The sequence below is a fragment of the Poromitra crassiceps genome (genome assembly GCF_964638095.1).
Source record: "Poromitra crassiceps genome assembly, chromosome: 7".
Taxonomy (NCBI): Eukaryota; Metazoa; Chordata; class Actinopteri; order Beryciformes; family Melamphaidae; genus Poromitra; species Poromitra crassiceps.
In genome coordinates, this window is record NC_139628.1 from 46,532,245 (window position 1) to 46,555,454 (window position 23,210).

General features: G+C 45.6%; 1 protein-coding gene across 1 annotated transcript; it reads left to right on the top strand.

The window, feature by feature from the left end:
• Positions 1-4,240: 4,240 nt before the first annotated feature.
• On the top strand, positions 4,241-22,788 carry arsj (arylsulfatase family, member J). The gene is made up of 3 exons (XM_083640380.1): positions 4,241-4,368; positions 4,639-5,126; positions 20,799-22,788. The coding sequence occupies exons 2-3, from the start codon at positions 4,798-4,800 to the stop codon at positions 22,192-22,194; spliced, it is 1,725 nt and encodes a 574-aa protein (XP_083496506.1). The 5' UTR covers positions 4,241-4,368; positions 4,639-4,797; the 3' UTR covers positions 22,195-22,788.
• Positions 22,789-23,210: the final 422 nt, after the last annotated feature.

The window sequence follows — 23,210 nt, forward strand, 5'->3', positions numbered from 1 at the left end:
ACTTTATGGCTTTTTAAACTAGACGAACGCTGACATTACTCCTTGGGGCGGACAGGCAGGGAGGCGGCCATTACTGTTTGTTAGTGACGTTCCTGATTGGCCGGTTACGACGTCGTCAACTATGAGGCGGGTCGCTGATTGGCTCGTCCGCCTTGCAGTTTCTGCAGAAAGCAGAAGGAAAGGAGATACCTTTTCAACAATAAAGCAGGAGGACAGCTTCCAGGTACTATGTGGTGGGAGGCTGGTTTTCTCAGCAGCATTGCCTCTCGGTCTCACCAGCGTTTACCAGTGTGGGTGTGTATGGGGGGGGTGGAGGGTAGGGTAGGTGTGTGTGTGTGGGGGGGGGGTAGATGGGTGTGATGGCAGTTGGCAGTTGGCGGCTGCCTGTGCGGGCATTTTCCCCTCCGTTCAACACAGCATCCTCCAAAAAAACAAAAAGATTTCTTGGAAACGGAAACATAGCTGGCATCCATTGGGCCCAAACGCCCCGGAGGGAATGGGGGATTTTTATGCACGGTGGCGCGCACGCACACAAATTGCAGGCACTGGCTCCTCATATCCTGTGCCACTGCAGGGTAATGGTGGGCTGTGGCGACAAGTCGTGACTCGGGGATTGAGGTCACCTCTTTGGAGTGGAACTGCGTTGTTGTTTCTTCTCGATGATATCCGCCCAGCACCACCCGCCTCCTTGTGATAGCGTGACGAAGCATTTCACAAAATTCCGTGCATCTGATTTCAAACTGAACATGGCTGGGATTCATAAATGTTTCCTCATTGTGGTAACATGCGTAGACATGCCGGAGACATGCTGATGTTGGCTGTTTGCACTGGACGTTGCTATCTGTCAACTTTGTTTATCCATCCCAAAATGAATTTGTGTCTCAAAAACACTGTCGCCTACCGCAGGGTTGCTAGGTGTGTGTGTGTGTGTGTGTGTGTGTGTGTGTGTGTCTGTGTGTGTGTGTGCCTGTGTGTGTGCATGTGCGTGTTTGTGTGTGTGTGTGTGTGTGTGTGTGTGTGTGTGTGTGTGTGTGTGTGTTGCATGCATGCATGCATTTCCAGGACGTGGAGAGTCGGCGTCTGTGAAGGTCTTTCACAGCCACACTGTACGGGCCCCCAGACACCTCTGGGCTAATTCACTGGCTGACACCAGGCCTCTTTATATTGGAGTCCAGGATCAGAATAATATGGGCAGTTTTATGGCAGCGTCAGGCAGAGCCCGCTGCTGCATCACCTATAAGAAAACAAACATGTTGAGATTACACTGTCATTTCTGTTATGCTATGAAGAAAACTGTCGCCCAAAGTGGGATTTAAGACTTCCCGCTTCTTGTTTGTGACGAAGTTTGTAACGTAGCGTTTTATATGCTTAAATGTGTATACATATTATCAAATTTCACAGCTTCTGAAATGTGTATGAATTTACGTCTCCTAGCCTTTGGTTGGGAACTCCGTATAAAAATGGCGCTAAACACAGGAAATTAGGCGAGTGGCCGAGTGGCCGAAATTGGAGCAACGCCATAGCTGCAAAAAGAAATCCCACGGTATGGAAGTCAATGGGGCCTACGACCCTACGTTTCACTTGATTTATGAACTCGGTAAACACTTTCCTAATGAGGTTATGGTCTCAATCTCTAGTTTCAAGTCTTCTTCATGTTGTAAAGTATGGTCCCATCTAGAGTAAAATAGACCATAAAGCAGACTAGTCTATGCTTTGGGCCGTGATTGACAGCTCACCTGTCCAGTGATCACGCAGCTCTCTGATCATGGACCAATCATGGACCCCTACGGTCTCAAACTGGAGGCTTCAAAACGTGAGGTCACAAACCAATGGGTGACGTCATATCACGGTACGTCCATATATATGGTCTATGAAATGGATACAGTGTCTGGAATTGGATACAATTCCTCCAACCATATGAAGGCAATATGAAAGCGGCCCATCTGACTTTACATACTGTATATGGCAGGTAGGTCTGTTATGTTTGTCTTCTGCTGACTCCTGAGAATGAATTCCTGCTGTTACTATTTTATGCCCAACTGAGGCAGGGCATGGGGTCATCCAGGAGGGAAGTTACCTGAGCGTGTGTGTGTTTTATGATGGTGAAATACCTCACCTCGGCTACACACATCACTCATCCTCTTGGTGGATGTGAAATATATCCCCTCCAGCGCTGTTTTTGCAGGCTTATGTACCTTTTCTCCAGGGCTGAGGCATAAATCAAATGCCAGGAGTGTAAATCCAGAAAAGAATAACATGTTGCCATACCCACCAAGGAGCCACAAGAAAACAAATCAGTGGCTAGACAGTGCTAATGAGATAGCATTACCTGCTATAATCTAATCAGCCCTGACACATGCACTCAGTGTTTTAGATTGATGTGCCGAGAAGAATGATGATAGCAGGGTAGTGATCTGTCCTTGCATACTTTTGCTGCTGCTGCCTTCAGGTGCTGTTGGAAAATGGTCGATGCATATTGATTGCACATAAACAACCCTACAAAATGGCAGATACAGCATGCAGATTTATATGGGACAAGAGCATGGAAACAGCGTTAACAATTGAGAGAAGTGATGTATTTTACAGTATTATTGCATGTTATTGTGTTCTATTATATGTCACTAAAAGGCATTGTTATAGCTGTTTCTATTTATTTTTTTACATTCAGCTCACACTGTATTTTAATTAAACCAAATTTAACCACCATTAAATTACATTTTATTTTTTGCAGGGCCCAATTTCTCATTTTTATGCTGCATTCGTGTCACATGAGAAAGATGGTAAATATGAACTTCATACTTGAAAATACAATTGCAGCTTCCTGAATTCTGAAATCACCAACCTGTTAAACGTTGTGAATGATAGATTAATTTCAAATAAAATGAACAAAGTGGGGGGGGGTCAAATGGGTCATTTTGGGTTCACAAGACTTACAATGCCATAGCAGGAGTTTGCCGTTTGTGGTTGACGCTGCAATGTTTGGTTTGCTGTAAAAATGGGCACAAATGTGTGTTTTTATATGGTGTTTTGCTTCCACAATGCATCATGTTCTCGGGTTGGACAGGATGTTGTGGGTAGCACATACTGTAATGCAGGGAGGAACTGTTCAAAAAACTATGATGGTATTTTTAGTTGGGAATTTTTTAGGCCTACTCTATGGTATGATGAAGTAAACCACTAAAAATCTGCTGTCTCCCTGGAAGTAAAGGTGGGATTGTGATAGAAAAGAAATACAAAAATAAAAGGTGGAGAATTAGCTTACAAGGTGAAAACGTCATTTTCAATGTTATTGTGACTTTTAGTAAACAAAAGTGATTGGCAGCAACTAAACGTTCACAGAAAACCTCAGTCATGGTTGGTGTTTTGACAGCTTCTAGACAGCAGGTGTTTTTACCACCCAGACCCAGTCATTTCCAACGGTCACCACCACATGACTCAAATGAAGCATATTTCTTGCAGCACACTTGAATGAACTTAAAAGTCCTAAATGTGACTTTGGAACTTGAATGCAGGCATAGACTGTATAAAACATAGACTGTATAAAAATGCGGATGTAGCCGCCGTAACGTCATCCATTGGTTTGTGGACTCCTGTTTTGAAGCCACAAGTTTGGCATTTTGACCATCGCCATCTCGGTTATTTTGAGCCAGAAGCAGCAGTGCAAGACCAGGGGTTTCCCACAGAACCGCCTGCTATTGGATGCCGCCGCTGCTATGATTGGCAAGCTGCGCGATCATTGGACAGGTGACCTGTCAATCCCACCCCAAATAGTCTATTGTCTATTTCACTCTAAATGGGGCCATACTAATTCACAAAATGCACATCTGAATTGAAGAAGACTGAGACCATAAACTAATCAAGTGATAAGGTCAGTTTCCCATTGACTTCTATACAATCAGACTTATTTTTGCAGCCAGACTGACTGGTGAGTTATAATTCTCCCCCATACAGTACAGTTGTCGTCATGAATTAGCTATAGGCCTACTGTAGATAGCAAACTGTTTTTATAGCAATCTGTTGCTGTAAAGTCAGGCATTTTAACATAGGGGTGGATGGGGAATGACTCGTTTTTTGCAGCCAACCTCAAGTGGCCATTCGAGGAACTGCGGTTTTTGCCACTTTCACGTTGGCCTCATTATCCAAGAGGGAGGTTTCCCCTCGGGCTTTACGAGCTGCCTTTGAACGCGTCATAATGTAGTTTGGCGCAGCAGCGGTGCACATGCCATGGACCTGCCTCTCCAACACATCCAGCCCTAACGTGGACTCCTGGCTCTGCTGAGTCTGCTCTGCCCGCAGTGCAGCGCTCTCTCTCGGCGTGGAAGGAAGCGTTTACAGGGAGGATGGAGGGAGTCTGCTGCTGTCAGCAAGGTGGATTCACTTAAAGTTTACAAGTTAACATGCTTTCGGAGGTTTGACTATACCACACACACCCGAAGAACCCACCAACAAGTGACAGATTTCAACCACGTTTTTAAACTGTGATTACGGACTCGACTGTCAGTGTAATGTTACATGTTTGCAACGTGCAAAGTGTTTTGACAAGACTTGTATTCTGTTTCCACACGTGGACTAACCGACACTGTTGCAACAGCAGCCAGTAACTTTACTATCTGTGTTTTTTGTGTGCAAACCGTGAAGCTGTCAGCGGTCTATGGATGGAGGGAAATGACTGAATAGGCTGCAATGCGAACCCAATTCCCAAGTGTTGCTGTTCCCCCTGACCATGTGCGACACACAGCCTGCCCACACACAGAGCCCTGCTAGCCGCCTCTGCAGTACCTCTCACTCGGGCTGAAGATGTTTTTCCTGTGGGCGCCTGTGACTTTACTCCTCTATGGGCTCATCGTGTCCCGGACGTGGAGCGTTCAGTTGTCGTGGGAAAACTGGAACGCCAACAACCGGCGGAGCAGCGGGGGGAACGGATTTGACAGCGTCGTGAAGCCGAGCAGCCAGCCGCACATCGTGTTCATCCTGGTGGACGACCAGGGCTTCAGGGACGTGGGCTACCACGGCTCCGAGATCAAGACGCCCACGCTGGACAGGCTGGCGGCCCAGGGAGTGAAGCTGGAGAACTACTACGTGCAGCCGCTCTGCAGCCCCTCCAGGAGCCAACTCATGACTGGCAGGTAATGTCTATACTAGCCTGCACTGGGCAGTGGTGGAAGAACATTCAGATTTAATAAAGATAGCGTTGTCACAGTGTAGCCTAAATATACAAGTAAAAGTACTGCATTCAAAATATTACTTAAAGTATCAGCATCAAAATATACATAAAGTAGCAAAAGTGAAAGTACACATTATGCAGCATGGCCCATTTCAGAATCAAATAACCTTTGGACTATAATAATTAATTGTTGATGCATTGATGTGTTCATCACTTTAATGTTGCAGCTGTTAAAGGTGGATCTAGCTTAACCTATGAAAAAACCCATCACAATTTATTAGTTGATTTATACTTTGGTATTAATAATCTAAATCTGCAAAGTAACTAGTAACTAAAGCTGTCAAATAAAGGTAGTGGAGTATAAAGTACAATATTTCCCTCTTAAATGTAGTGGAGAAGTATATAAAGTATCATGAAATGCTGAAGTAGCATGAAAAAGTCAATACTCAAAGTACCTCTGTGCAGCCCGTCCAGGACACCTGATGACAGGTAGGGTCTACTGTGAGTCTCAACATTTTTCCATATCAAGGAGGACCCTTAATTTATTCCACATCAGGGCCACCCACGTACCCCCATTTGATGAGATTTTGTCTCCTGGACCCAAATCCGAGAATATCTTTTATTGCCAGAATAATTTTGTCCAGAATGCCATGATCACATCTCTCAACTCTTTATCCAAATCTATAAAACAGTGGTTACAATCAAACATGCTGTCATAATCGGGAATAGTGGTTATGTCATTGCTTTACTATTTGTCTGTGCTTATGTGTTCATGTGCTCTTCTGTTTTCTTTGAATGTTTTTACTATGCCATCAACCTGCCAGGGACTGCAGAGGAAAATGAGCCCATATATGGCTAAATCGGGCACATTTATATGATGGACTTAGGTGTTCATGTTAATTAATGTACATTGTCCCTTCTTAAATAAAATAAAAAAAACTATTAATCTTTCTGTGTTGCAGTTGTTGTGATCAAAATAGACATTATTCTACATTCTGTAATTGTGTTAAATGATTCTTGTAAATAAAATAATGGTGAAGTTTAACTAACAATTCATACAATATGATGGGGACCCCCTGGAACCCCCTCTAGGACTCTTGGTGGTCCCTGGACCCCACTTTGAGAACCACTGTCTGTACTAGTCTGCACTGGGGACTTTTTTTGGGGGGGCCTTGATGCGAGTACCAAAGCAAAAATGAGGAATAGCTTAATTTCTCTGTTATTTCACTACCAATAAGACAGAAGATTAGATAATATATAAGGATGACTGTTTAGGTCATAGGGTTCACTCTTTTCACTCTCCCCATCTAACAGTAAAGAGACGATTATGTCATCCTCCTGACTGTAGTAAATCATATCAACAAAAATGGGGGTCGGTGCAGTCTAATATGCATCTTAATGTGTAGTAATGTCTCACAGTACTGAAAGTGTGCAGGTTTGTCACCTTGAACAACAAGGTGATTGATTGTATGCTTTAATACTGTATTCCAAGCCAGTTTTTCCTCTTAATGTGATACAAACAGGATATTGTCCGATAAAATCCAAGTTGATATTTTTGTCAAGATGACAAGTCCGTTACATAGCTTGATCACCGATGACGGCGGTCTCCACGGACATGTTTTACACATGGTTAGTAGTAACAGTCAGTAACAGGCGCCCCGGTGCGTGCAAGTGCAAGATGTACTGCAGGCACGGATGGAGTGAACATTACTTTCAAAGATCTTGACGTAGCGTGCATGGCAACAGCACACTGAAGCTATGACGATGTAGCTATTATCTAAAGCCGTTTTAGCGGACTTTAAACCGCTGGATATGAAATTCACCAGTGGGTGTTGGCGTTGCTCCTGTACCACAAGGACACCAGCAAGGTCTGCATTTCCACCCTGATTCCTTAAGTGTTTGCAAATGGGACAGCAGTGGGTTTTTCCCATAGCAGCCAGTATTTAGGTGGGCAGCAGGGAACTCTTAAGATATTACAGGGCCAGATTACCCTATATCACGGGAGGAGGGGGGTTTGATTGTGGTCTCTCTTTGTAGTTTGCTTACAGTATGTTTCACATCAGCAGTTTCCCTCTTTGCACGCGGAGCGCTGTGGGGCTTCTCGAGCGCCATCTGCTCCACTCCTTAGGAAACATGGGGGGGGGGGGGGGGGGGGGGGGGCTCGCTGGGCACCTCTTTTTGGCCGGCGTCCGAGAAAATAACGAGCAAATGTGCCCCCTCTTCTGTGCGCTCGGTAAACGGGCCGGGCCGGGCCCATCCCCGACTGACTGAAGAAGCAGGGCGGTGGACATGTGGAAATGTGGGTGTAGATTCAATTAGCTTTCCAGGCTTCTACTCCTGAAAGCATGATTGGAAAGAGGCGGCGGGGTGGATCTGAGATTTGAAACAGACCTAGATGCATTATGGTTACACCGGAGTGAGAGGAAAAGCACCATCTGATATTTCTACATGCCATGACGGCTGATCTGATCCTACAGAGACTGTAGCAGATGTTGCCCATCGTTGGGCTAATCCTCCAAGCCGATGTTGACATTAAAACGTCAAAAAATGTAATACCTCTCTCTCTCTAAGCCTTCCACTGACTTTATACCTCTCTCTCTCTCTAAGCCTTCCTCCACTGACTTTATACCTCTCTCTCTCTAAGCCTCCACTGACTTTATCGTTGAAGGTTATTGGGTTACTTATTGTCAATCTTTTTTTGGCACACTCCCCCCGTAGACCAGTCAAGACGAAATAGTAGACTCGATAAAATCTTGGATCCAAAACATAAGCACCTCATAAGAGTCTGTTTTGGTTCTTCTTATAATGTGTTTAGGCTCATTTCCATGGCAACCGCCTGCATCTGACCCCGGCTGCATGCTAACTGAACCTGATCTGATTTCGTCTGCCCCCCCCCCCCCCCCCCCCCCCCCTTCTTGTGCACTTGTTGAAAATCACCTCTGTGGGACGCTCGACCGGTGCAACTGTTTTTCCCAACTGTCACGCAGATGGACAGGTTGTCTTGCCTCATAAATGACCAGCTAGACCCTGTGGGACTGACAGGTCCAAATAAACATCCTGATAGCTCAAGGGCACGTTAACGTCACGCAGGCATTGAAGGGGGGGAAGGCCCACTCTTTCCCTTCCCTTTCTCCAACTCCAAGTGCTGCTGTTGAATTAGCCTGATATCACACTGACCACCTAACCAATCACTAGAGACCAACAATGTATCCTAACCAATCACTAGAGAGCAACAACGTATCCTAACCAATCACTAGAGACCAACAACGTATCCTAACCAATCACTAGAGACAACAACGTATCCTAACCAATCACTAGAGAGCAACAACATATCCTAACCATTCACTAGAAACAACATGTCCTAACCAATCACTAGAGAGCAACAACGTATCTTAACCAATCACTAGAGACCAACAACATATCTTAACCAATCACTAGAGACCAACAACATATCTTAACCAATCACTAGAGAGCAACAACGTATCCGCCTGAATATAATCCAGTGGGAAGAACACAACACACATTTCCCCTTTGAATAAATGCCTTCAAAGCAGAGTGCTGTTTGGATTTCAAAGTAATTGGTACTTAATTGATTTATAACCGCCTCGATAGCAGCGTCTATCTCGTCTGTAGCGGTCTGGTGCTGATTGGCTAATCAGTCTCCCCACGGTGCTCATTGGACTGAACATTGTTTTCCCCCCCCCACCGAGAATGAGAAACCTCTGTTGTGTGTCACAACGCCAGACGAGAAGTTGTCAACTCAGAGGAGTGGGCGGAATCGAATGTACACTGTGGACCTAGGCAACTGCTGAATGTCATTGTGTAAGCTGATGTGAAGCTATAGGCATGTGAGTGAAAAAGTCTGGGGAGTTTTCGATTTTAAAGATCTGATGAAGTGCAAGAGGCCTTAAGTAAAAACACACCCGTACGCGTTCCCCACGTCGGACCAGAGGACACGACCTGCACGTCGCCATCATTCCACTCGCTGATTGCGGCGTATACTATCATTATTCTAGCAGTAAAAAATGGTTTAGGGGCAAGGGCGTTGACTTTCTGGAAGAACCTCCGACTTGTCCAAGATCCTTGACAGGCAGATTGCTGTCCTCCTGCATGAACTCTCCCACCTCAGCTGTAACACAACACCTGCAACACGAGAGAGAGCTGCTGCAGCCTCCACACACAGAAGCCCACAGTCTCCTCTCGCTGATCACCCACCCTGACGCCAACGTGCAGGGATCACCATGCTGAGGAGGCGCAGATGTAGCCATTTTTGTCCTGGAACCTCCAATAGAGTCTAACAAACAAAAGACAAACAACAAAACAAAACAAAAACACGCAAAGCAATGAAAGCATGTCTTTTTGAACATATTGATGTTTGCTCTGTAATGAATTATGCCTCATGTGAAGTGCTGAAGAAATGGACACTGTAGCATTAAAACTGAATAAGAGAAAGAAAGAAAGAAAGAAAGAAAGAAAGAAAGAAAGAAAGAAAGAAAGAAAGAAAACAAAAGTCCATTGGCCCTGTAGGACTGACTGTATTTGGAGAGCTGTGCAAGAGATACGTCATTAGACCAAATTTTGGTCAGATTTGATTTGGTAGTATGGTAGCCTGGGTAAACCCAGCCCCCAGTGACCTGCTCTCAGGCTCACCCTGCTTACAGTCACAAGGTGGCTAGTGACTGGGAACTGAGAGAGCAGGTCACGTGGGGGCTGGGTTTACCTAGGCTAGTAGTATGGAGCTATGGTTGAAGAAACTATGTCATCATCACCTGTATGAACTGACAAGGTTATGAAGACCGACATGAGAGAGAAGGGAGTGGGAGATTTGTAGGAGAGAGACACAAAACAGCTGCAGGTGGAACCATATCTAAGCACTTTGCACCTCATAGACGCTTGAGAACAGATTGCTACATTGCCCCGCCCTCCCGAGCAATTTAGCATCAGAACATTTGGACCTGTCTGGTTTTCTTTTGACTGGACTGATGAGGTTAGAGATTATTTCTGAATTATTACGCCCTGCGTCAACCCTATCGCACGCACGCCCATTCACTGATCTTCTCTGAGCACAGAGGCAACATGCCAAAGGAGAAGGCAGAGGTTGCTTCTCTGGAGCGGCGCTCATGGCTCATGTCTCTGAAGATGAGAAATGCGGGAGGAATGCATGCATGACATGGCGAGGCAATAACGTGCGCTCCAAAATCCCGCTTCCACTTTAGAGAAGGTGGTTTGGATGATGGAGTTCTTCTGTAATTTCGTAAACACACTTCTGGAGTGTCAAAGATGGATGTTCCAGATGACAACTTACTTGTCCAGACAAATCTGGCATGTGTCCTCGTTGACACGTCTCGTGCTTCCTAAGCACAGTGCTGGCCTGCCTAGTGACAATCAGTAGCTGCATCTCATTCTCAAAGCCTTTCTTCTTCTTCTTCTTCTTCAATCGTGGTCTGCTGCACACCTGCTCCTCAGATTGCACCGGCGAATACCAATAAATAATAAGCTGCTGTAACTTTTCCATTAACATCTCAGACGACGGTGTTTCCACTGTACAGATGGTCCTGGTTTAGTGAAAACTTCATACTCTCTCCCGCTATGGGCTGGGTATGGGCAAGGACCTCACAATACGATACATGGGTTACGATACAATTATATCGCGATACATTGCAATACGATACATATTGCGATATATTGCAATATTCCACATAATTTACTGACCATTTAAAAATGGAGCTGAAAATACAACTTGGTCTGTACCACACGTGTAGTGTAATAATATGTACATCGCATTATATTGATAACTCAGTGGACAAATGGAGTCAAAACTATTTAATTCAAGATTTATTAGAACGGTAGTATTCTTATTGTGTCTCTGAATCCACAGCTGTGCAAAAAATGTATACAGTGATATATTTTTTTCTTCTGAAATATCGATACAATATTGCAGAAAAAAAAATCACGCTATATTGCCGCTATTGCAGAGACCCTAGCTCCCGCCCACCGCTTCTTTTGGACTTTCTTTCCACAGGGGTCCCACCTGGAAACCTGTGTCGAGCAAAGAAAACCCGATGGCAGACTAAATTACCTTTGATTTATCGGGCTCCTACATCGCTGATGAACTAACGTCCATCAACAAACAAATGATTAGGAATGTGCCCCGGGGCTCCCAGCAGCGCAACGAGGAGCAGATCGCTGGCGAGGATAGGGTCTGGATTTGAAGAGCGCTCCTGTCATCCTGGAACACTGCGCTCTTATATTACACGTGGCTGCTTTTGAAACTCTACTAACCCGCCGGGAGAGCGGGGTGGTTTATTTGCTCAAAGCTGCTCCTCACCCCGCGCTACTCAGTCTTCCTCTCCTTCAGATGCTCCTCACCCCGCGCTACTCAGTCTTCCTCTCATTCAGATGCTGGCCGTCCGTCCGCACTCGTCTCACACTCTCAGCCTCTCAGTCACCCATCTTTTGTTGTTTCAGTGATCTGTCACTTTTTTTGTCACTTCCCCCCCCTAGGGTTGTCAAAAGTATCGATAGTATCGAAAGGTATCGATACTGAAAATTAGAATCGGATACAATACTCATTTGCAACAGGTATCGATAGTATCAAAGGTATCAATACTAAAGAATTTAAATGGATGCAATACTCATTTGCAACAGTTTTGACACTATCAGTGCTTTCTTTGAATGAAAAATCACTGATTTTTCCCTCCCTACCATTGGTGGGTATCTGTTGCTTCAACAAGCTAAACGTGTTCTGATGGCTGATTATGGAGAAGTGTGCGTCTTTCCGTCCATCTGTCTTACTTTATTTTTATGCCTCTTGATGTGTCATCATCCCCCCTTCCCGTGGTATCGAAAATGATATCGAGTATCGATATTTTCCTGGGTATCGGACGGTATCGAAGTAGAAATTCTAGTATCGTGACATCCCTATCCACCCCACCCGTTCACCCTCACAGTTGTGTGTCTTTGCACACCGGTTTAAGTTGCACACAGTGAACTAAGCACGTGGATAGCGCTGAGTCATCGAATAACTGAACAGGGGAGGTTTGAGGACAACTCGGTGTTCTCGATCATTGAAAAGGGAGCAGAGGAGAAGACAGAATCTATTCATTACTTGTAAAAGTGAGTTTAATAGAAACCTTGTTTTTTCGGATATCCCCCTGTTTTTTCCCCAGTTGTACTTGGCCAATTGGCCCTGCTGTCCCGGTCGTTGCTCCACCAACTCTGCTGATCTGGGGAGAATTGTAGTCTAGCATAATGCTTCCTCCAACACATGTGCAGTCACCAGGCGCTTCTTTTCACCTGACAGCGAGGGAGCATCACCGGCAGGACGTAGCACATGGGACAATCACGGCATTCCCCCCAGTTCCCCTCCCCCACAAACAGGCGCCCCCGACCGACCGACCAGAGCAAGCACTCAGAGCGAGCGCTAGTGCAGCGAGCAAGACACATACCCTCAATCCGACTTCCCACCCGCAGACTCGGCCAATTGTGTGGAGGCAACACGGGGGCTCGAACGTGCGACCCTCGTGCTGCTAGGCAGGGAATCTACCGCTGCACTGTACCCGGAGGCCCAATTTAATGGCAAATTCCAAGATGACAAATGCCAAGGATGGAGCAAGACTGAAGGCCGGTGCAGAGATAGCGAGGAAAGGAAGCGACGAGACTGAGGAAGGGAAGAGCGAAGCGAGTTGAATATGATTAGAGATGCAGAGAGCTGAGGAAAGGCTGCTTATCGGAAGCAGATGTGGAGGAGGTGGAACACAGCAACATGTGCTGGCCCAGGCCTGTAGCAGGGCTTGTTGGTAACCTCCTCCAGAACCTCTCGGTGTCTGAAGCAGTGGCCAATGCACTTGTCTTGTGGGACTCGGCGATTGCTGGCGCTCGGTGATTTGCGTTTAATGGCGTGTGTGATTTGTTGGCCTTGTGGCTCAGCGGTTGTGTAAATAAAGCGTAGAGATAGCGTGATTACAGCGGCGTTGACGATCATAACTCTGTGCTGCCTTTTCACGCCAGGAATGTTTAACGGCGCCCCAGGCGTGACAAGATGGAGGCCAGCCACCGGCTCCACTTCCTGTCTTGTGGCGTGAATCCAAGCCTTTTCTGGAAAACGGAAGCGTGCAGAGATGTCCGACCTCCAAACTTTGGCCCGCGTGCACCGTGGCTGCCCATTCATGCCTGGCTTGGTTTTAACTGAGCCTGTAAACAGAGGTGGAAAGTACTCGAGTATTCTACTTAAGTGCTTTTAGTTTTAAATGTACACTTTTCAATTGGCCAGTCTTGAGCGTCGTCTAGTAGACACACTAGACAGGTGTCAATTGTAAGGATCCACATCATCACATTAGTTCAGAAATCTCATGTTCGTATGACACTACTGAGCTATATGAGCAAAATGGCTGTATCTGAATGTGATATTGCTGCTGCTAGCAGCACTAGCTCGTCTGGCGAAGGAGCGCATTGTCAAACTGAGCGTCCATGCTGGATGTGTGAAATGTAATTATGGTATATAATTAAAATATAAAGCATGTTTAAAGTAACTCATAACACATACTTTTACTTGAGTGCTTTTAAATAGGCTACTAATTTGACTTGTACTTGAGTTAATTTTTCACTCAAGTAACAATACTTGTGCTTGACTAGGACTTGTCAGTACTCTTTTTCCACCTCTGCCTGTAAATCACCTACATTGGACATGGGGAGGGACGGAGGGAGGGCGGCTATATCCAGAAGGCAGTGGTTAACTACACTCATTATGTTAAGGCCTCATAAATACTAAAGACCTAGAACTGTCCTTCAAGTGCCCCCCCCCGAAACCTGCAAAGTCAAGGCCGAGGTCCCACGTGAAACACCCCCCTCCATCTCTGAGAGATGAAGCAGGTCTACTTCAGAAATGTCCACGTTCCACCTTGTACCGCTCTCCATCGAGCCCTCGGGTCGGCTTGACTGATGTGTGGAGGGATCCCAGGCTGCACTGAGCATGACATTCTCATTACACGCCTGTAACCTTTTGGTATGTGAACAGGGCCTGCACCACTTCTGAGTGAGGAGGGGTCGGGCCTCTTAAGGGGTCGAGTCTTATACACACACACAGACATACATACACACACACACACACACGCACACACACACACACACACACACACGCACACACACATACACACGCACGAGCGCACACGCGTACGCGTCTTAGCAAATGCACACATTCTTATGATTGTTTTTGACTTTGGTTTTGTGAGGCCCTCTTTGCCTCTCAATCAATCCCGCTGCTGTCTTGGCCTGGATGCAAACGGCTTGACAAATGAAAACAAAGCAAGTGACGGCTAGGGAGTGGCAAACTGTTTGTATGTGGAATGAATTCAAAACGATAATGAACATAATAGGAGCGTTACCGCGTCCAAAACTCACTTTATAGACATTTATAGGCAAATAAGGAGGCTAACACTTGACGTGTGCTTTGCTTGTGGAAACAGTCTGGAGTGATTATGGAGGACGTGTTTTCAAACGCTTGCTCTCCAATTTGTAGGCAGCTGGAGTTAAATAAGTGTGAATTATGGATGCATTATGAAGGATCCTTTCATCTTATCATCTTATTATGCAATCAAACAGAATGGGTTTGGGAGCAAAACTTTCCACACTGCAATCAAAAGGTGTTTGAAATGTGTGAAATAAATGTCTGATTAAAAATGTATTAATTACGAATCAAAAACCTTTTGCTTGCGAATCAAAAACTTTTGTTTGCGAATCAAAAACTTTTGTTTGCCAGATTTTTGCTTACAGTTGGGTTGAATCTCGTGGGCGGAACCTACGCCAAAAGACACGTAAGATTACGTAAGACACGTCTCTATTGGTCAGTCCTGATCAGAGTGACAGCTTGGCAACATCCACACTCGGTAAGCGAGAGAGGCAGTTTTGAAGTCCACGGAGACAGAAAATCAATGCCCAGGTATGTTTCCACACAACGTCCATCTTAATAATAGCATAATCATTACATCACAGATGGTTCAACAAAAGCAATATTCCTGCACCAGTTCAAACACAACATTCTTGCTATTATTAAGATGGAAGTTACAGTATGTGTAATCATATTTGCGCATTGATTTTCGGACTTCTCCACAGACTGTGGATGTTGCCAAGCTGTCACTCTGGATCGATTTTGATTCACATCAATAGATTTTTTTATCATGAATTTATTGGCAGTGTCAATAGTTTTTTGCTCTCAAACCTATTCTGTTTGACTGCATGATAAAGACACAAAAATAAAGACATTAAAATAATATTTTAATGCCAGACTCAGTAGACTTGTTGATGCCTCTTACCCAGACACACATGTCCCCTCTTTGTTGTCCTCTGTGTTCCCGTCCCTCTGTGACTTCATTGCACTCGTCCTGCGTCACCTACTGACAGCACAACAATGCCTCCTCTATTCCCCAGGGGACATGTTCCTAGTTGGGGTTGAGCGCGCGCCCCCCTGCCTAGACCACCGAGTGACGAGAAGTCTTCCCAGCGCCATATGACACCAAGACACTCTCTTGGCTCCCATCGGCGCGCGGTGCCGGTGCGGTCTCATTTTGAATTCTGTCCTCGTTGACCCGATCCTCAAAGACTTGCGCTGAATGGAGGTATCGGATTCTGAAATCGTGCCGCATTTCAACATGTAAAGGGTCCTGGGAAGCATTTTTGAAATCCCTGGGAGTCCTTAACCACTCCAAAATTGCCCAACTCCTTTGTAAAAGGCTTTGGAGGCATCAAACCCCGGTGGCTTATTGCATTAGTACAGCTCAGTGCAAGACATTACAGTGTAAACCGCCCTGAAGACATCACAGTGTAAACTGCCCTGAAGACATTACAGTGTAAACTGCCCTGAAGACATTACAGTGTAAACTGTCCTGAAGACATTACAGTGTAAACCCCCTGAAGACATTACAGTGTAAACCTCCCTGAAGACATTACAGTGTAAACCCCCTGAAGACATTACAGTGTAAACCTCCCTGAAGACATTACAGTGTAAACCCCCTGAAGACATTACAGTGTAAACCCCCTGAAGACATTACAGTGTAAACCCCCTGAAGACATTACAGTGTAAACCCCCTGAAGACATTACAGTGTAAACCTCCCTGAAGACATTACAGTGTAAACCCCCTGAAGACATTACAGTGTAAACCTCCCTGAAGACATTACAGTGTAAACCCCCTGAAGACATTACAGTGTAAACCCCCTGAAGACATTACAGTGTAAACCCCCTGAAGACATTACAGTGTAAACCGCCCTGAAGACATTACAGTGTAAACCGCCCTGAAGACATTACAGTGTAAACCGCCCTGAAGAACAAACGTTTTGTCAGATTTGTTGGGATGGATCTCTGCTCTATGGTGAAAATGTGATGCCCCTTAACACAAGAGGTTTTCACCCAACGATATGCACATACTGTACAACGCTGTACTCTCACACACAGATGAGAAGAAGTACTCTGATCCTTTACTTAACTAAAAGTACCAATACAGCAATGTAAAAATTCTCCATAACAAGTAAAAGTCATGCATGAAAAATCCTATTCACGTAAAAGTATGTGTTAGCAGCAAAATGTAGTTAAAGTGTTAACATAAAAGTCGTGGTTTGGACCCTATGTCTGATTAATAGTGAAGCATCAGTGTGTAAGCAGCATGTTACTGGAGCTGCTATAGGTGGAATTAGTTTGAACTACTTTATATATAGACCCTTTCACTGTTTGTAAACAGCGATGACGTATTTGGTGAGCGGAGCCGAACTGGTTGCAGAAAGTTACAACTGGCGGTTCAGCTGTCATAGAAATATGGAAGATCCGGATGCCTCCTCCACGTATTCTAAAGCTTTCCACAACAATGCACACCTTCAATCAAATCGACTCTCAATAACTGTCCAAATAAACGAATGTCTGCAAAACTGTTTACAGTTTGTGTGAGACCATGTGCAAAATAAATCGGCATTGTTTTTCGGTGTAGTTCTTTAACAACTCCTAGACGTGTGAAATGTGACCTGACTACAGACTGCTTTTTGTAAGATGTCGAAATCACTGATTTCATCTTTAACAACGTGTCAGGCCTGGAATTAAGTCGGTTTTAGGGCAAGGCCACTTTGGCCTTTGATACAAACACATTTATTGAGGCATCGTGGCCAAAATGTGGCCAGCAAGGCCAAAGAAAATGACCCCCCTCCGTAACTTTTCCCTCAACAAAATAAATATCCTAATAGAAAAATGGAGTGCTGCAGTGTGATAAAACACGGCCAGTTCAAACAGGGCATGCCAAACTAGCCTTGAAACTCGTTAATTTTGGAAGAAGCATTACAGCCACACTCCATGCCACTGGCTGTTTGGCCATGGTATACTTCCTGCCCTGTGTTGTGCTTTAAAAGCTTTAATATCATCCATTGTGTCAAATCCATAAAGTAACTAATGCTGTCAAATAAATGTATGTGGAGTAGAACAATATTTGGTTCTGAAATGTAGTGGAGTGGAAGTATAAATTAAGTAGCATCGAATGTCTCGAAATTGTACTTGAGTACAGTACTTGAGTAAATGTACTTAGTTACTTTCCTGCACTGCACATGCGCCCACACCTATTTATACAGTCCATGGCCCACACACACTTGTGCGCACAAAGTTCCACACTTATCCTAATGCAGCCGAACGGATCGTGCTCACCATCTGCGTCAACCTCTTGAAGGTAAATTACTCTGAAGAACAACCAATTGAGTGTGAAAAACCCAAAGAGCTCCAACAATTCGTCAAAAAACAAATAAATTCACCCGATTTCGGTTTCCCTTACTGCCGGGGACGCCAAACCGAGGGCGAGGGGTGTTTCTGTGTATTCTCGCAACTCAAACTGTCCAAAGAAACTCACTCATATGGTGTCAAATGTGTGAATAACTAAGCATTTAGCGCCGAGGATTAGTTTAAATTGACTTCATCACCTTCATATTACAGAACCCGTATATCATGCCAAGGTTAAGTAAACGTAGACCAAACTGAATCGGAATCACCTATAAATTACCCCCAAGTGTAGCATGAGGGCCTGGCCAGCCAGCTGTGCTGCACTGAGGAGAGTGTGCCTCTGTGTGCAGTTGCGTTCTGTGCTTGTGTACAGTATATGGTTTATACCACGTGCATTGTTGATGTGTAGGGAAGGATTCCTGAGGTTATTGCTGTGTGGAACGTTGTACACATTACACAGTGGTGGAGGAGAGAGCTTGAAGGACTTCTGTGCACTCCATGGGGACCACCCTGTGGACCACCCAGTGGTTCTCCTTCAACTGAATCCTCCTCTCTCGAAACCTAAAGCAGCCACTTAGTTTGACTCCCCTCTTCCCGGTGACAGCTTGACCCTGCACCACGAGCCTCAGGGGGAAGAGAGAGAGAGAGCTTGACTCTGCACCAATAACCTCGGGAGAGAGAGAGAGCTTGAGTCTTCACCAAGAGCCTCGGGAGAGAGAGAGAGCTTGACTCTGCACCAAGAACCTCGGGAGAGAGAGAGCGAGAGCGAGAGATGGGAGGAGGCGGGTAAGAGGGAGGGTGGTAAAGAGGCATCTTGCTGTCTCCTCTCCAGGGAGAAATGAAGAGTCAGACAGATGAAGTCAGGGGTAATTGTGCTAGTTTTCTGAAGTGCAGCGACGGCTTCCAATGTCCCAGGTTGCCTCTGTGTCGTGCCAAGCCCTGCGGTCACCTCGAGGACTCTGGAGGACTTAAAAGTGGGCCTTTGTTGCTCCTCTCCAGCAAAGGAAAGACGAGCCAAAAATCAGTCCCAGTGTCAGTAAATATCAAGTCTCCTCGGCTTTTGAAAATCGGCCCACTTATCCTACCGTTCCTGTTTTTTATTGATTGCGTTCCAAGGAGGTACAGTTGCAGTAAGTCAAAGTGCCAAATCAAATGGAATAATACATTATATTCGACATTTTGGGGTTACACATCACTCGTTACTGTTCTTCAAAGAATTACTTTATTACTCCTCAAGAAAAGTAATTAGTTACATGGTGACATGTGTCACACCCTAAAACAATTGTACATGCTTACTTGCGTGACCCACCCAGTCTGCTCAGCCAAGAAGGATGGCATCACTGATGACATCATCACTGACTCATTGCGCGAGTGACGTCACATCATTAGGCAATTAGGGCAATTACCTAATTAAAAGATTCGGCTCCGTCAGGTCACCCGCACGGGTGCTCTTTACACTTCCTGAAAGTTTCAGCCCGATCGCACGTAAAACGGCACAGCCGCGGCCGGACAAAATTCTGCTCGCACGCACGTACGCACACGGACACTTCTCAAATTATAATAATTAGAAAGATAGATTGTCATTATTCTCCTATTATAACAAACATCATTTGATTCATTCGCTAGTCTCTCCTGATTGAAACGACAACCTCGCATTTCGGAATGCTTTTTTGTCATTGAATCAAGTTCCAGTTCTCGTTGGTCAAAAGCACTTTTGAGTATGTTTTCACTTGCGGCGAAAGTGAATTGAACGATCGCGTCTATAAGCGCACCAGTTACTTTCTATAGAGACCCTTCTGTTTGTTCAACACGCAGTATCTGTCACTCTCGCGTCAATAGCACTGTGAGAGGCCTTAAGTCAACACACCGTAGCTCGCTGCCAAGATGGCTGCCACAGCATAGGCACCTCGTTAGCCCCAGGTCACAGCTTAGTTTCCTGGCTGGCTTTGAATGACAGATCTTCTGTTGCTGCACTGGGCACCTCCTTCAACCGTTATCCATCCACCCCCTTTCATTTTGCTTTTGGACATCAGTCGAAAACATCGCTGTGTGCTCGGCTTGCCAGCCTGCAATGAGCACCCTCCTGTCAGCTCAATCTGTTAGCTTTGGATGACTTCCATTGTAATTAGAATCAGATCGAATAATGTAACACTGTGTAATAATCCCCTATACAAAGATTTTCTCTGTGGGTCGTCAAACCTATTGCCTTCAGAGGGTCTATGAAAGGATTTCTTTGTGGACTCGATAAACTTAATTTGGAGTTTTATAAATTCACATTGGCTACATTGTAAATAGATTACTAACACCCGGGTGACTTGGTGTTTGGATAATTTTATTGAAATGTCATACAGTAGTAGCATGTAGATATTGTATAAATAAATCCATGCAGCAGAGCCCATTACCCTATCTGGATTCTGGATCCGTTTGAGTGCTCGTTGATTCTGGATCCGTTTGAGTGCTCGTTGATTCTCGATCCGTTTGAGTGCTCGTTGCGGAACTCTCGACAAATTCGAGCAGAAAATATAGAGGAAGCCTTTTTACCATTTTGGGAAGCACAGCCAAGTGGTGGATGTCATTTAGTGGAAGGAAGGAAAGAAAATGCATAACACCGTCAACACTGTAATGTCCTGTCAAATTGAATCATCATGTCGCGGTGCAACCCTCCATTAAAGTAGATTAATTTATTTTTCAACGGCTAGAGGATGCAGGATTTGCAGTTTTGAGTAATAGATCTTTTCTATTGGAAAAGTTTTCTTCCAAAACCTTGGAATATTTTACAGGCCTTTGCTTCCAGTTTACTGGAGGAGCAGCTTTCATCAAAGCAGCATATTTTCTTAAAAATAGTTAACGAGTGCGACTGATGGACTGACATCTGTTTTCTTTATGTTCCAGGTACCAGATCCACACCGGCCTTCAGCATTCCATCATCCGAGCTACCCAGCCCAACTGCCTGCCCCTGGAAAATGTCACCTTGCCCCAGAAACTCAAGCAAGCGGGCTACGCCACTCACATGGTGGGCAAGTGGCACCTGGGCTTCTACAAGCGAGGCTGCATGCCCACCCAGCGTGGCTTCGACACGTTCTTCGGTTCCCTGTTAGGAAGCGGCGACTATTACAGTCACTACAAATGTGAAGGGCCCGGCATGTGTGGCTACGATCTGCACGAAGGGGAAGAGGCGGCGTGGGAACAGGACCGTGGTTTGTACTCGACCGTGATGCTTACTCAAAAGGCGATCAACATCGTAGCCAATCACAACCCTCGCAGGCCTCTGTTCCTCTACTTAGCCTATCAGGCAGTTCATTCCCCGCTGCAGGTTCCCGCCCGCTACCTCGAGCGCTACAAGAGCATTCCGAATCTGCATCGCCGGAAATACGCTGCCATGGTGTCCTGTCTGGACGAAGCCATCCACAACTTCACGGTAGCGCTAAAGCGCTTCGGTTTCTATGACAACACGGTTCTGGTGTACTCCTCAGATAATGGAGGCCAGCCGTTGGCCGGGGGAAGCAACTGGCCGCTGAGGGGTAGTAAGGCCACATACTGGGAAGGGGGCATCAGGGCAGTTGGTTTTGTTCATAGTCCCCTATTGGTCAACAAAGGGACGAGATGCCGGGCTTTGGTCCACATCACTGACTGGTTCCCTACCTTGGTGACCCTGGGTGAAGGGACTTTAGATGAAGATCTAAACCTGGATGGGTATGATGTCTGGGAGGCCATCAGTGAAGGCCGGCCTTCACCTCGCCAGGACATTCTTCACAACATCGACCCCATTTACACCAAGGCCAAGAACGGGTCCTGGAAGGCGGGCTACGGCCTGTGGAACACGGCCATCCGGGCCGCCCTCCGGGTGGGCCACTGGAAGCTCCTGACGGGGGTCCCTGGCTACAGCGACTGGGTGCCCCCACAGACCTTCTCCAACCAGCTGCTGACCAATCGCTGGCATAACGAGCGCGTCCGCTGGGACCGGGGGAAGTCCGTCTGGCTGTTCAACATCACAGCCGACCCTTACGAGAGAGTGGACCTGTCCCAGCGCTACCCGCACATAGTGAAGAAGATGCTAATGCGGCTAGCGCAGTACAACAAGACCGCAGTGCCGGTGCGCTACCCGGCCAAAGACCTGCATTCCAACCCTCAGTACAACGGAGGGGTCTGGGGACCCTGGTACAAGGAGCAGAAGGAGGACGATGAGGACGATGAGAGGGACAATAACCTGCTCACCAACCATCTGGCTAGAAGAAGGCGGAAAAAGAAAGCGAAAAATAGGAAGTTAAAAAGGAAGTCAGAAGAGTAGCCGACAGAATTTGTGAAAGACTTCATTTGACTTACGTATCTCAGGGATTGACACACATCCTGTGTTACAGGATTTCCGTCTGAAAACATTCTAACTGGTGATGTCAGCATGTACTGTATGAAAAATAACTTGGACCCTTTTTGAATTGCCTCAAGAGAATAAGGAAGAGATCCACTCGTTCAAACACTACTGTCATGCCCAAAAACACAACAAAGACCTCAAACTAACGTTAGGGCATTTAAAAAGAATGTTTATTTTTCTAGATTGTATTGCATGCTTGAACTGTTGTGACCTTTGGATTGTTTTGTAGATCTATATTTCAATTAGAGTAAAAGAGAACGTGCATGACAGTGCCATATATTTTGGCGAGAGAAAAGTAAAAGAAAACATAAGTTCAATTATATTGTTGTCGATGGCGGTGATGCAGGATTTTTGGAAACAGATGTAGGCTTAATGTGACGTGATAGTTGATGTATGATTAATAACCCTGGTTTCATAAGCACAGTCTATCTGAACTTTAGAGTAATAGATGTTCCTCCCCCCTCTTTTTAGATACGTCTGGTCTGGCACCAGGCCAAACTGAATGTAAGACAAACTGACAAAATAAAAGCCCCAGACATAAACCTCTCTCTCTTGCTCTTTCTCTCTCGCCCTGGCTTTCAAGCTCTCTGGAGTTTATTGACATTTTTATTGCACCCAGATTTCTCTTATATTTTTGATGACAGTCAGTGCCTGCTGCCTTTGTGACTGGAAAAGTGTTTAACATCTCTTCCATACGTTCTTTGCATTTGCTGACACGTGGCTACTGAGTAAATCTTATTCATGGCAACTACTATAAGTTGGATCTGACAGCGATAAAGAGTTAAGTCCCTCATCAGTCATGGTGTATAAGCAGTTGTGAGTGATCGGGGGGGGGGGGGGGGGGGGCAAATGGAACTATTCACATAGGATGTTAATGGTCTACATAACTTGCAATCAGTGACACTGTATTTTTCATAAGCCTCTGTTGCTTGGCA

Excerpts from the sequence above, each read along its gene's own strand:
- arsj (XM_083640380.1), top strand. The coding sequence starts at position 4,798 with ATGTTTTTCCTGTGGGCGCCTGTGACTTTACTCCTCTATGGGCTCATC. Across the intron at positions 5,127-20,798 it reads AGCCAACTCATGACTGGCAG|GTACCAGATCCACACCGGCC; the intron begins GTAATGTCTATA and ends TTTATGTTCCAG.